Below are 11,476 nucleotides of genomic sequence, written 5' to 3'. Positions count from 1 at the left end.
CATGCACGCAGTGATAGAAACTCTAATTAATGGTAAAGGTGAAAATCGGAAAGTTTTTATCCAGATTAAGTATGGTTGGACCAGACTGATCACACAGCAAGTATGTATAATACATTTGTCATATAATTAATCATTTTTTTTTTAAATTGTACATCTATTAAACCCGATTTAAATTAAAAATTAATGGATAGAGAGGTAGTAGGAGAGGATGAATGGAAGAAGGTTTGATTTGGAGTAAGTATGATGATGTAAAATACAAAATTTGGACAGCGAAGAACAGGGTAGCTTATCACATGGGAGTTTGGAAAGTCACATGTGGCCCTCCATTATGTTCCAAGAACAAGAACAGATGATATTTGGGCAGAGGATACCATATGAGCTAGCTAAGGCTTGTGCTGTGGGCTCTCAGCTTTCTGGTGCATTGCTTGGTTGATGGGGTGCACCTATTTAGCCCCCCATAACTATGCCTGCCCTATCACTTTCTATCCAATATACTGACAAGCGATCTATACTCATTGCAGACAAAGAGTTCGAAAGTCGTATAAATATTAAGATTATCTTTTTCCAGCAAAACGTCTTTTATTTGACAAAATTATGAGATTCTTGCAAAGTTAGAACGAATCATGACTCGTGCAATGGGACATTGATCGAACATCTGCCTCATTTTAAATGAAAATTGAAAAGGGAAAACAAAGAAAAGAAGAATTGTGATGGCCAACTTGAAGTAAATGGGGTGTATTAATTTGGAAATTATTTTTTGAATTAAAGTCTCAGTTATTTTCAATTAATTTCTTGAACAAAAACCAGTGTAATTAATTAATAAAGGGGACAACTGTAGAGTGTGATGGATATTTATTGTTTATGATAATTATTTGGTAAGAGTTGACTGTTTAGTAATTAGTAGATCTAAATCTGATTTATTTTGGCATGAAACAAGTGTTCTTATGGACTGACTATCTTTTATCACACTCTCCCTAATCTGTATTATATATATCACATCAAGCGCCATTATTCATTGGTTGATATTAATATATATATATATATATATAATAAAAAAATCCAATGTGATTTTCACAAGGATGCAAATATTGGATTCAGAAAAATGAAAGCAATCTCCTTGTGATATCGTAAATGAGCAAATCACTCCCTTATGAAAAAATAAATAGCGATTTATCTCACTGTATTTTTTAAAATACAACAATTTACCCCCCTATGATTTTTAAAATGAAGCAATTTACCTTTATTTTAAAAAGTATAGGGGGGTAAATTGTTATATTTTTTTCATAGGAGGGTAATATACTCATTTCCAATATCATAGGGGGATAAATTGCTATTCACCCTATTAAATTCTTAATTTTATTTTTCTTTTTTTATTCTGGGGTATACAAAAATTAGCGTAAAAGACGCAGAAATTAAGGTAAAACAACATAGGCATCTTACTGATTGAGTCATGTTACACGCGCTGCCCCAACAACACGTCTCTTGTGAACAACAACTTCTCATTTCATTTTCCTCCGCATCAGTATCATTTTTATTAATTTCCGCTCAGGATGACGTCAAGTTTCAACTTATGAGTTCGAATTTCATCAAATGTGTAGATGTTTGTCTCATTTTATATGAGTTTATTATAATTTATTTTATTTTTTTTTGTTATATTAATGTGTATATCGAGCCGACGTATTGCTTAATTATCCAATTTATTAAAATATTAATATAATTATATAATCATCCCTTTTAAGAGGTAAAATATAACTGTGGACTTTTCATAGTCTTTCTTGCTAATCATAAAAAGGTATGTTCTTGGTATTTCGATATAATTTTTAAATCTCAACGGGTTTGTTTTTTATATTTTGAACAGTTTTTCAAATCGTACAAATCCACAATCGCAGGGCTGAATTTAAATGTACGTCTATTTTTATAATAATTTTATATTTTTTTTTTACTTTGAATGTAAATTTTTCAATTTAGAATTTGGTGATGTATTGAATTAGATTGGAGGGTTAGGATTGATTTATAGAGATAATTTGGGTCAAGATCATTGTGTTGGCATATATAGTAACAAAATCTTATTGCATCCTTATATTATGGTGTGGGACAAGAGAATTGCAGAGAATAGGTTGTCTTCATAAACATGGCTTCTCAATGCACATCTATGGTACAGCCCAAGTTTTGGTCTTGAAATTGACCAACTTTCACCCCCCATCATATGTTGCCCCCATTGGTAAGAATACCAACACCCAGTCCATTTATATTTATATTTTCTGTTTTCAACCAAAAATATGTATTTTCAATTTTATATAAATTTTGATGTGAAAATTAGAATATATTTTAATTAGTTAATAAAATTATATTTTATACTGAGTCGTAGTGTTAAAGTAATATATTTTTAATGAGAATTAGTACAGACGAGCATATTTTTCACAAAAACTGAAAGCAAAAACAAGTAAATTGTTTATTACGTATTTAATTTTCTCTATAGTATACGAGAACTGTATTATTTGTTAATTTGCAAATAATTTATGATTTTTCAGACCGGTCTCGAATATTGACGATGATCAGAATTGAAATCATTTAAATTTCTTTCATTAATACTTAATTATCTGTCCTTTTTCTATTTTTTTTATTATTTACTTCAGATAATGATGTGGATCGTACAACATATGCTTTTTTTTTAATAATAAAAATAAAAATATTGCTAAGTTATTATCTGTTTTGATTTCGTATAAATTTTATGATTTTGTCCTAAAAAAGACATCGAGTATATGCCATTTATATAGTAGGGACAAATAAAGACAAATCACTAATTATTATTTGTGATAATTACATTTTCATTTCTTGATCCATCGTTTATTTATATGGTTTGTCTTTGTCTGTTAAAATATTACACATACATGCACCAAAAGCATCAAAATTATTTACACAAATCATTCTTATTTTTTTCGAAAAATTACACATACACACTCCAAAAATATCGACATTATTACACAAACTATTAGTTTACTGTTAGGAATTATTTCTGTAATTACGTAAAAGATAAAAATAATTTATGTAAACAGAGTACAGATAAGGGACTATATATATATGTGAAAGAGGGGTAGTTAAGACTTATTAAATAAAATATTAAAGTAAAAAATAGAAAGAAAACTTATTATTACCAGTCAGTGTCATATAAATAACTCTGTGAAGTGAAAATCTGTGTCTTGAACTAAATTATTGTGATATTTGTTTCTACTTGCAATATTACATACCATGTCAACAAGAGACAACCCATGAACATGGAATTTTGGTCTGAAATTGTCTGCCTGATATTTATTGAGATTACCTTTGTATTGATGAAGTTGGGTATTTCAAATTGCTACTCATAATTTATTTTTGAAATTGTTTGGATAATTTTATAATACAAACAATTTTAAATCCTTTAACTCTTATCAAGAATTATGTTTTGTATTTAAATAATGTTGGATTTGGAATATTTTTAATATGGACTCGTTTGAAATCCTTTCTCCAAATTCAAGGCTACATTGTTTGAAATTATGGATTTCACATTATTCCCAGTAAAAAGTCCTTTGGATTAATTCTAAATTCGAGGGTTTTAAATTCTTCAGCTCTAAATTTAAATTATATTTTGTTAAACAATGGTGAATTTTTAAAAATTTTCAATACGTAGTCATTTAAAATTATTTATTCAAATGCATCGATCCAAACATAACTAAAGAAAATTTGTTTTATGTTGTATTTGTGTAAGTGGATTTGCATATAAGGATTTTAGGTTGTATTTAAATCGAAGGATTTGAAATCTGTAGATTCTTGGATATGTTTGGATAATTCTATTTCGAATCATTTCATTTTAATTTTAAACTACGTTTTGATGAATATGGATGGATTTCAAATTCCTTTTAAATGGAGTCATTTAAAATCCTTTTTCCAAATTCATCAATCTAAATACTTCCTTAAAGAATTTGTTCATGAAACCCCAACCTTAACTTTAACTACTAAACTAAAACATCGTTTTGCTGTAGGTGACATGGTTTTAAGAATGTTAAAATAAATTGAAATGGTTTAGAGCTATAAAGAGTTCATTGTTTAGCTAAAAATATCCATTTTAAGCCCATTTAATGAATCATTAATTCATTACATCCACCTTAATTAGTTATGTCAGAACAAACATATTATTTCTTTTTATTTATTTTAACTAGAAATTACTTCTGATCCACGCTGTTTCTGATGCTATTTTTTAATAAGAAAACATGTAATAAATGAACCTTGGATTATGGTAAAAAATAAATAAAATTAAATTCTATCCACTTGAACAGAGGGATTTAAGGTTGAGCCAAGTATTTCTTTTTTGAATTCAAATAATTTTATAGGATATACTTATTATGTGATTGGTCATTTTTTTTTGAACTGACATCAATTACATTACAAATATATTGTATTTATTATAAAATTAGTTTAGATTGAATTATATTCAGTTTGAATTAGAAATATTTTAAATAACGAAGCGCGTACTTTTTTAATAAAAAGAAATAGAAAAAATAACTGTCCTTGGGAGAAAAAATAGAAACATTATTATGGTACAGGGATTCTAAAAAAACAGACAAGACAGGAAGCTTCTCATATGGGGCGAAAGGCGATTGATTATAGCAGCAATTAAGCTGTAATTAGTTGTCATTAACTGTCTGCTAATCCACACCGACACTATGGATGGTGGGCTCTCTTACTCTTAGCAGCGCCCATGTTGCAAGAAAAGATTGGTTGTTAGAAAAGATAGAAAAAAATAGAAAACACTTTTCCAGTTTGACTACAGCCTGATCTCATCTCATCCCGAGTTAAAATTGTTCGTACGCGTTAAAACAAAAAGATTGATTCAACACTCTATTATTATTACAAGCCTGTCATGTGAAGTTGTTTAAATTAAGCCTGAAAACCTTCCATTTGCCTCTCACACACTGACACTGGAACCTCTCTCTAATTTGAATTCTTTGTTTTCAGCTTCTTTATTACTTCATAATAAACCACTGTTGTCTTCTCTCTCTCTCTCACATTCTACTGTTGTGTTCTTGGGAGTTTAGTTTGACTTGGGGAATTGATAGCTGAGTTCTAACTGAATTTCTGGAGTCTGTGCCATTCTGTTTGTTGAGATCCAGATTTCGGTGAGAGAAGTGCCATTTATACAAGTACTGGTGATGCCCATTGTGTGTTACTGTCTTTCCATTTCTATACCAAGACAATGTTGTAATGATAGTTGACAGAGCATAAATTTCTCCGAGCTGAGGTTGTTTGAGGTCAACCAATTGTGTTTTTTTTTTTCTTTCAAGATTTGGATTTGGGTTGTCTTGGATTGGGATTTTGAGTTTATTGCAATCCAATCCATGGCGCCAAACACTGTGGTGGTCACACTTGAGAGGCCTGAGAACATCTCTCTGATAGAGGTGAATGACTCAAAGAGCTCTGGATCAATGTTTCAGGAGAAGCAGAAATCTGCAAGCCCCAAGCAGTTCACTTGGCTGCTTTTGCTGAAAGCCCAGAGGATTTTAGCTTTTGTTCCATGGGTAGCTACGAGTTTGTGGACGGTTTTCGGGTCAATCAAGAAACGGGTCGCCTCATCGGATCCGAATGAGGAGGACCCGAGATACAGAGGGAGATTGTACAGGTTTATAAAGGGGTTTCTTGCTGTTTCATTGATAGCCCTTGTGATTGAAATATTTGCTTATTTGAACAAATGGGATTTGAGTGTGGTGAATCCATGGGAGGTTCAGAGTCTGGTGCAGTGGTCTTACATGGCTTGGTTGAGCTTTAGAGTTGATTATGTTGCTCCTTTGATTGCCACTCTTTCCAAGTTCTGTATTGTGCTGTTCATGATTCAGTCGATGGATCGACTCGTTCAGTGTTTGGGTTGTTTCTGGATTAAGTACAAGAAATTGAAGCCTGTAATAGAGGGGGAGCCATATGACATTGAGGATGGATCAAGTTTTCCTATGGTTCTTGTTCAGATTCCCATGTGTAATGAGAAAGAGGTAGTTGATATAGAGCTGTTTTCTCTTCCGTTTTCGATCTAGTTAGCTGATCTGTTTTATTTGATTCTTGGTATTGAATTCTTGCCCTTTTTGCTGTGCATATGAAGTGTGCTAATTCCGGATTTTTATGGGATTGAAGGTGTATGAGCAATCGATTGCTGCTGTGTGCCAGCTGGATTGGCCCAAGGACCGGTTTCTGGTCCAAATCTTGGATGATTCAGATGATGAACTTTTGCAGCATTTGATAAGGGATGAAGTCATGTCATGGAAGGAGAAAGGTGTGAATATAATCTATAGGCATCGGTTCATCAGAACCGGTTACAAAGCCGGCAATCTTAAATCAGCCATGGCTTGTGACTATGTCAAAGACTACGACTTTGTGGCGATATTCGATGCAGATTTCCAACCCAACCCCGACTTCCTCAAATTAACTGTACCTCATTTCAAGGTAATGATCTGAAAACAAGAATGTAATGGTTTGGCTTATCTTTGTTTGGTGAAGTTGTGCTTATATGGATCTTGGTGTCTCATTTCAGGGGAAGCCCGATTTAGGCCTTGTCCAGGCTAGGTGGTCGTTCGTGAACAAGGACGAAAACTTACTTACCAGACTCCAGAACATTAATTTGTGCTTCCATTTTGAGGTAGAGCAGCAAGTAAACGGCATGTTCCTCAATTTCTTTGGGTTCAATGGGACAGCCGGTGTCTGGAGGATCAAGGCCCTGGAGGATTCTGGTGGCTGGCTTGAAAGGACAACGGTAGAGGACATGGATATAGCCGTTAGAGCCCACTTAAATGGGTGGAAATTTATTTTCCTCAACGACGTTAGGGTGCTCTGTGAGTTACCGGAGTCGTACGAGGCTTACAAGAAACAACAGCATCGCTGGCACTCGGGCCCGATGCAACTCTTCAGACTATGCCTGCCTTCAATCATAACTTCAAAGGTAGCTGTCGCAGATGTCTTCTTCCTTTTCTTGCATTCTTTTCATCCAAGAATTATGAAATTCCAATCTTGTACTAAGTATTCATTCTTGTTGATGAAATTCCTGCAGATATCAGCGTGGAAGAAGGCAAATTTGATATTCCTATTCTTTCTCCTAAGGAAACTTATACTTCCCTTTTACTCATTCACACTATTCTGTATCATACTCCCATTGACTATGTTCATACCAGAAGCTGAATTACCGGCATGGGTGATCTGTTACGTGCCGATTACCATGTCAATTCTTAACATTCTACCAGCACCAAAAGCCTTCCCGTTTCTCATGCCATACCTACTCTTTGAGAACACTATGTCCGTTACAAAATTCAACGCAATGATCTCTGGGCTATTTCAGCTTGGAAGTGCATATGAATGGGTGGTGACAAAGAAAACCGGCAGGGCATCAGAGTCAGATTTGCTGAGTCTTGCTGAGAGGGAAACAAAGACGCAGAACGAAGACAAGATTCAGAGAAGGCTTTCTGAATCCGGCCTAGAAATGCTTGGCAAACTAAACGAGATAAATGAGCAAAAGGCACCCATTGCAAAGAAGAAGAACAAGATTTACAGGAAGGAGCTTGTGCTCGCTTTCCTTCTGCTCACTGCTGCAGCAAGAAGCCTGTTGTCGGCCCACGGGATTCATTTCTATTTCTTGCTGTTTCAGGGGCTATCGTTTTTGATTGTTGGCCTTGACTTAATCGGGGAGCAGGTGAGCTGAGACGAAACGGTGATATGATAATATCTTGTTCAACTTACTATGTTTCCGAACGTGTACTGCATATAGTTAAGTGCTGATTTCCAGTTCGGTAGCGGGTGCAAGCTTCCATTTTGAACTGGATTTCGTCTCAGATGCTCAACCGCAGTCAAGAACTGAGAGTTGAGAGATAGCCAAATTAGAGTTGATTCTTTAATTGTATAATTACAAGAACCTCCACTGTTTGAAATAATTGATATACTATTTTGAATATAAGTGAATTTTTTCTGAACTGGGATCTTGATTTCCTGATCTGCCTTTGCTTCTCTATATGATAAATTATGTGCAAAAGCTTAACCCTTCTTGATCATCAGATAAGTTCAAAAGCTGCCGTCTGCCATAAATTCTTTATCCATAGCTTAGCTTTTCAGCTTGTGCATGGAAAAAGGAAACTATGTAGGAAGCTGGTAGCATTGATTGGTTTAGCTATAAAAGTCCTTGCAAATGCACAAAAGGGAAATAGCTTTAGCTTAAAAAAAGCTGATCCAAAGCTCTGCTTTGTCAATCACCAAGGCAAATGTGTTCCCAATTGGTTAACCAAAGAGGGCAGAGGTGTTCCACCAGTACTGCCGCTGTTTGGTACTATCATAAAACTTACAATCACTTTTTTGCATTGATGAGCTTAGTTCACTAACAACGACCAACCTTTGAAGCCATCAACTCTATTTAGTCAACACACATCGCTCCCAAGATTCAAGGATTCCCGGTAGATCTCGAGCAACACATTCGATCCATTCATAATACTGTACTATTTTCAGCCTTCTACAAAATCTCGGAGAAAATTACCATAGGAAGCCTCTTGTTATGGATAAGAAGATACGGGCTAAAATGGTAAAATTAACTCCATTTGTCACACTCTATACCTAGCTCATTTAGAAGTAAGGGAGATGTAATTTACATATACCTTTGTTTTGTTTGAAATTCTGTATAGCACTTGGACTGATTTGAATGTTGGACGCAGCACCTATCATATTTGTTCATATTGCGAACTTTTCTGAATTGACATAAAGACCCTCGAAATTGTGGTAGATTTGATCCAGTTGTAGACTGTCCTGACTGGGGTTCCTGAGGAGTTGGACTTCAGCCCATAATTAATCATCCTGTAACTAATCGGTAATTTCATATACCGGACTTTATAGCCCCAATTTTGTGAATTATTAATCCTCTGGTTGAACAGCTCCAATTTGGAAATTTGCTTCATTCTGGTTTGGTTCTTGGAGAATTGAATGTGTGGAGTTTGAAATCAGGTACAACTACGTCGTTGTGATGTGTATGCTGAACATGCCCACGAATTGTTCGATGAAATGCATCAGTAACGCTATTTTTGATCTTTCTTTTCTTTTTCCCTTTAAGGATTTTGTTTCTGGCGGGTGAAGATTAAGCAGCGACTGAGAAAATGATGTTGGCATTGAGCAATTTTATGTTTTGTCCGAAGCAACAAATGAGTGTTGTGGCCACAGCTGCATGCCCAGTTTTTCTCTGCCGCCCGAAGAACACTGAAGTAATTAGGTGGTTGAATCGAGGGAAGCAGTTTCCTGTTTGTCTCGCGAATGGGTTTTCGAAGAGAAGGGTATACGGTGCTGCGGCGAATTATGAAGGATTGTGGGAAGACCCTGACGATGGAAGTGATGCTAGTGAATACGAGGATGAATCTGACGATGAAGATGAGGAAATGGAAGAGAATGACTTGGATTATGAAAGTGAATGGGAAGCCAGTGGAAATGAGAAAGCTGTTGTTGGTAATGTTGATAAACTATCCATGAGAAAGTATGAGGAGGATCTTGTTAGAGGTCTGAATCTTTTGACATTACGTTTTATCATTGGTTTTCTACTACTGCTCTTGGGTGCTGTTCTTTGATTTTGCATCATGGGCTTATCTTTTAATGCTTAAGGTGCTGTGGGTATGAACTGCTATTGTATGTCTCAAGAATAAGAGAGAAAATTATGGTGTCTGGCTATTTTGTGTTTCTTGCAGAGGTTGAACAGCTGTTGGGACCTGAAGAAAGAGCAATTCTGGAACAGAATGAAGCCCCCAACCTGGAGAAATTATCAACTGTAAGTTGAATGATTTATAGCTGGATCATGTTTCTGACATAATTCTTATTTCATTGACATGTGTATGACTGTGAACCTGATGACTTGATCCTTTTGTTTTTGGCTCAGAAACAAGTTTCTGATTTATGTTATTTTGACTTACCTGACTCAGGCAAAATGGAAGCCTCTCCATACTTTTGCATTAGCAGGACAGATAAAGTTCATGGATGGGCTGCTTCAGTGGGGTTATGATATCAATCTGGTTGATAAGGTGCGACTCTCAAGACTTGATATTCTTGCCTGCTTCATGCATGCTTGGTACCCTGGAGCTTAATATGATTGAACTCGGTGGAGCAGGACGGCTTGACTGCCCTGCATCTAGCAGTTATCGGTAAAAGAGAGGCTGTCATTAGTCATCTTTTAAGAAAAGGGGCAAACCCTGAAGTAAAGGATCAGGTATAACAACTATATACACTGTGAATGTATGATCAGATGATGCTTCTTTGACTTCTAGGATTATGGATTCGTCTGTCCTCAATACAGGATGGTGCTACCCCACTTCATTATGCTGCTCAAGTAGGGGCCTTGCAAACAGTCAAATTGTTGATCAAATACAAGGTTGATGTGAATGTTGCTGATAATGTGAGAACCTATTTTACTTTTTGGGGGATCTATAATTGGCGTTTTAATTATTGAAGAGTGCTAGTTTTACTGTCAGGTTGATGTACATAAACTATTTTAATTCTTTTGATCCTGTAGGAAGGATGGACACCATTGCATGTGGCCATGCAAACAAGGAATAGAGATATAGCAAAGATTTTGTTAGTCAATGGTGCCGACAGAACGAGGAGAAATCAGGTAATTTTACAAAAAACTTCTTTACTTATATTAAGGCCTGAGAGAAACTCTGGCAACAGCTGCTTTGTGTTTAGCTGTGTCTGAAGATGTAGGTCCAGGACTGTTACCTTTCATTGGACAAGAAAACTTTATTCTTCTAAGAGTGGACTGCTCGGAAGTTCTATTATTTAGTTGTTACTTAAATTTGCTACAGGATGGGAATACACCCCTTGATCTTAGCTTATGTTATGGAAAAGATTTCAAGTCATATGAGCTTGCCAAGTTACTGAAGCAAGTTCCAGCTACCAGAGGCTTTTGAGGGCTTTTCCAGTTCATTCACCCATGCATTTTGGCTCATCAAGATTTTGATATTACGTTAGAATGTAGCATGGGGATGAGTTGAAATGTGGCGCAGAATTTCGGAGGATAAAGAGTCTAACTTTGCAGCTCCCCTTGAGATGTATCTGCAAAGATACAATCTTAATGGATGTCGAAGATTTCATATAACCATCTCAATGCTGGAAATGCTGATGTTTGAGGGCAGTACTTTCTGTAATTTCTGCATTCAGGCAAGATAATGAATGTCATGGACTGGTGAATCTTAATGTGGCAGCAAATGAAATGAAAACTTTGTCCATGTTCTTGTTCCAAGAATATACTCTTGTTACCTGTATCCTTTTTCTTGCCACTTTTATTGCTTTTAGGTCCATTGGCAAAGAGCAATATCATACATCTATATGACCCCTTTTACCCCTTACAATGTTCTTATCTTCCTAATTTTAGCAAGCAGCTAATGCTAAATCAGGCTCAAGAGTATATGAATATTTGTGAAATTATGAACAGCGCAGCTGCTGCTTG

The 11,476-nt window shown here is 35.3% G+C and overlaps 2 protein-coding genes across 3 annotated transcripts; both read left to right on the top strand.

The window, feature by feature from the left end:
• The first annotated feature begins 4,912 nt into the window (after nucleotides 1–4,912).
• Nucleotides 4,913–7,979, top strand: LOC105167700 (xyloglucan glycosyltransferase 4). Its single transcript, XM_088883689.1, has 4 exons — nucleotides 4,913–6,017; nucleotides 6,157–6,465; nucleotides 6,554–6,958; nucleotides 7,067–7,979. Exons 1-4 carry the CDS (start codon nucleotides 5,373–5,375, stop codon nucleotides 7,709–7,711), a joined length of 2,004 nt encoding a protein of 667 aa, XP_088739815.1. The 5' UTR covers nucleotides 4,913–5,372; the 3' UTR covers nucleotides 7,712–7,979.
• Nucleotides 7,980–8,197: 218 nt separating this feature from the next.
• On the top strand, nucleotides 8,198–11,272 carry EMB506 (Ankyrin repeat family protein). Of its 2 annotated transcripts, XM_020695752.2 has the most exons (9): nucleotides 8,198–8,860; nucleotides 8,925–8,994; nucleotides 9,101–9,537; nucleotides 9,723–9,802; nucleotides 9,954–10,052; nucleotides 10,139–10,237; nucleotides 10,325–10,423; nucleotides 10,541–10,639; nucleotides 10,833–11,272. In XM_020695752.2, exons 3-9 carry the CDS (start codon nucleotides 9,144–9,146, stop codon nucleotides 10,935–10,937), a joined length of 975 nt encoding a protein of 324 aa, XP_020551411.1. In that variant the 5' UTR covers nucleotides 8,198–8,860; nucleotides 8,925–8,994; nucleotides 9,101–9,143; the 3' UTR covers nucleotides 10,938–11,272. The 2 variants fall into 2 exon arrangements, with proteins under 2 accessions (XP_020551411.1, XP_011085808.1); XM_011087506.3 differs by having other exon boundaries at nucleotides 8,199–8,994.
• The last annotated feature ends 204 nt before the right edge of the window (nucleotides 11,273–11,476 follow it).

The sequence above is a fragment of the Sesamum indicum genome, linkage group LG8 (assembly GCF_026168435.1).
Source record: "Sesamum indicum cultivar Baizhima isolate 11 linkage group LG8, ASM2616843v1, whole genome shotgun sequence".
Lineage (NCBI taxonomy): Eukaryota > Viridiplantae > Streptophyta > Magnoliopsida > Lamiales > Pedaliaceae > Sesamum > Sesamum indicum.
This window is presented reverse-complemented; position numbering and strand designations above follow the sequence as displayed.

Excerpts from the sequence above, each read along its gene's own strand:
- LOC105167700 (XM_088883689.1), top strand. The coding sequence starts at position 5,373 with ATGGCGCCAAACACTGTGGTGGTCACACTTGAGAGGCCTGAGAACATC. Across the intron at positions 6,466-6,553 it reads TAACTGTACCTCATTTCAAG|GGGAAGCCCGATTTAGGCCT; the intron begins GTAATGATCTGA and ends GTCTCATTTCAG. Across the intron at positions 6,959-7,066 it reads CTTCAATCATAACTTCAAAG|ATATCAGCGTGGAAGAAGGC; the intron begins GTAGCTGTCGCA and ends AAATTCCTGCAG.
- EMB506 (XM_020695752.2), top strand. The coding sequence starts at position 9,144 with ATGATGTTGGCATTGAGCAATTTTATGTTTTGTCCGAAGCAACAAATG. Across the intron at positions 10,053-10,138 it reads ATATCAATCTGGTTGATAAG|GACGGCTTGACTGCCCTGCA; the intron begins GTGCGACTCTCA and ends TCGGTGGAGCAG. Across the intron at positions 10,640-10,832 it reads ACAGAACGAGGAGAAATCAG|GATGGGAATACACCCCTTGA; the intron begins GTAATTTTACAA and ends AATTTGCTACAG.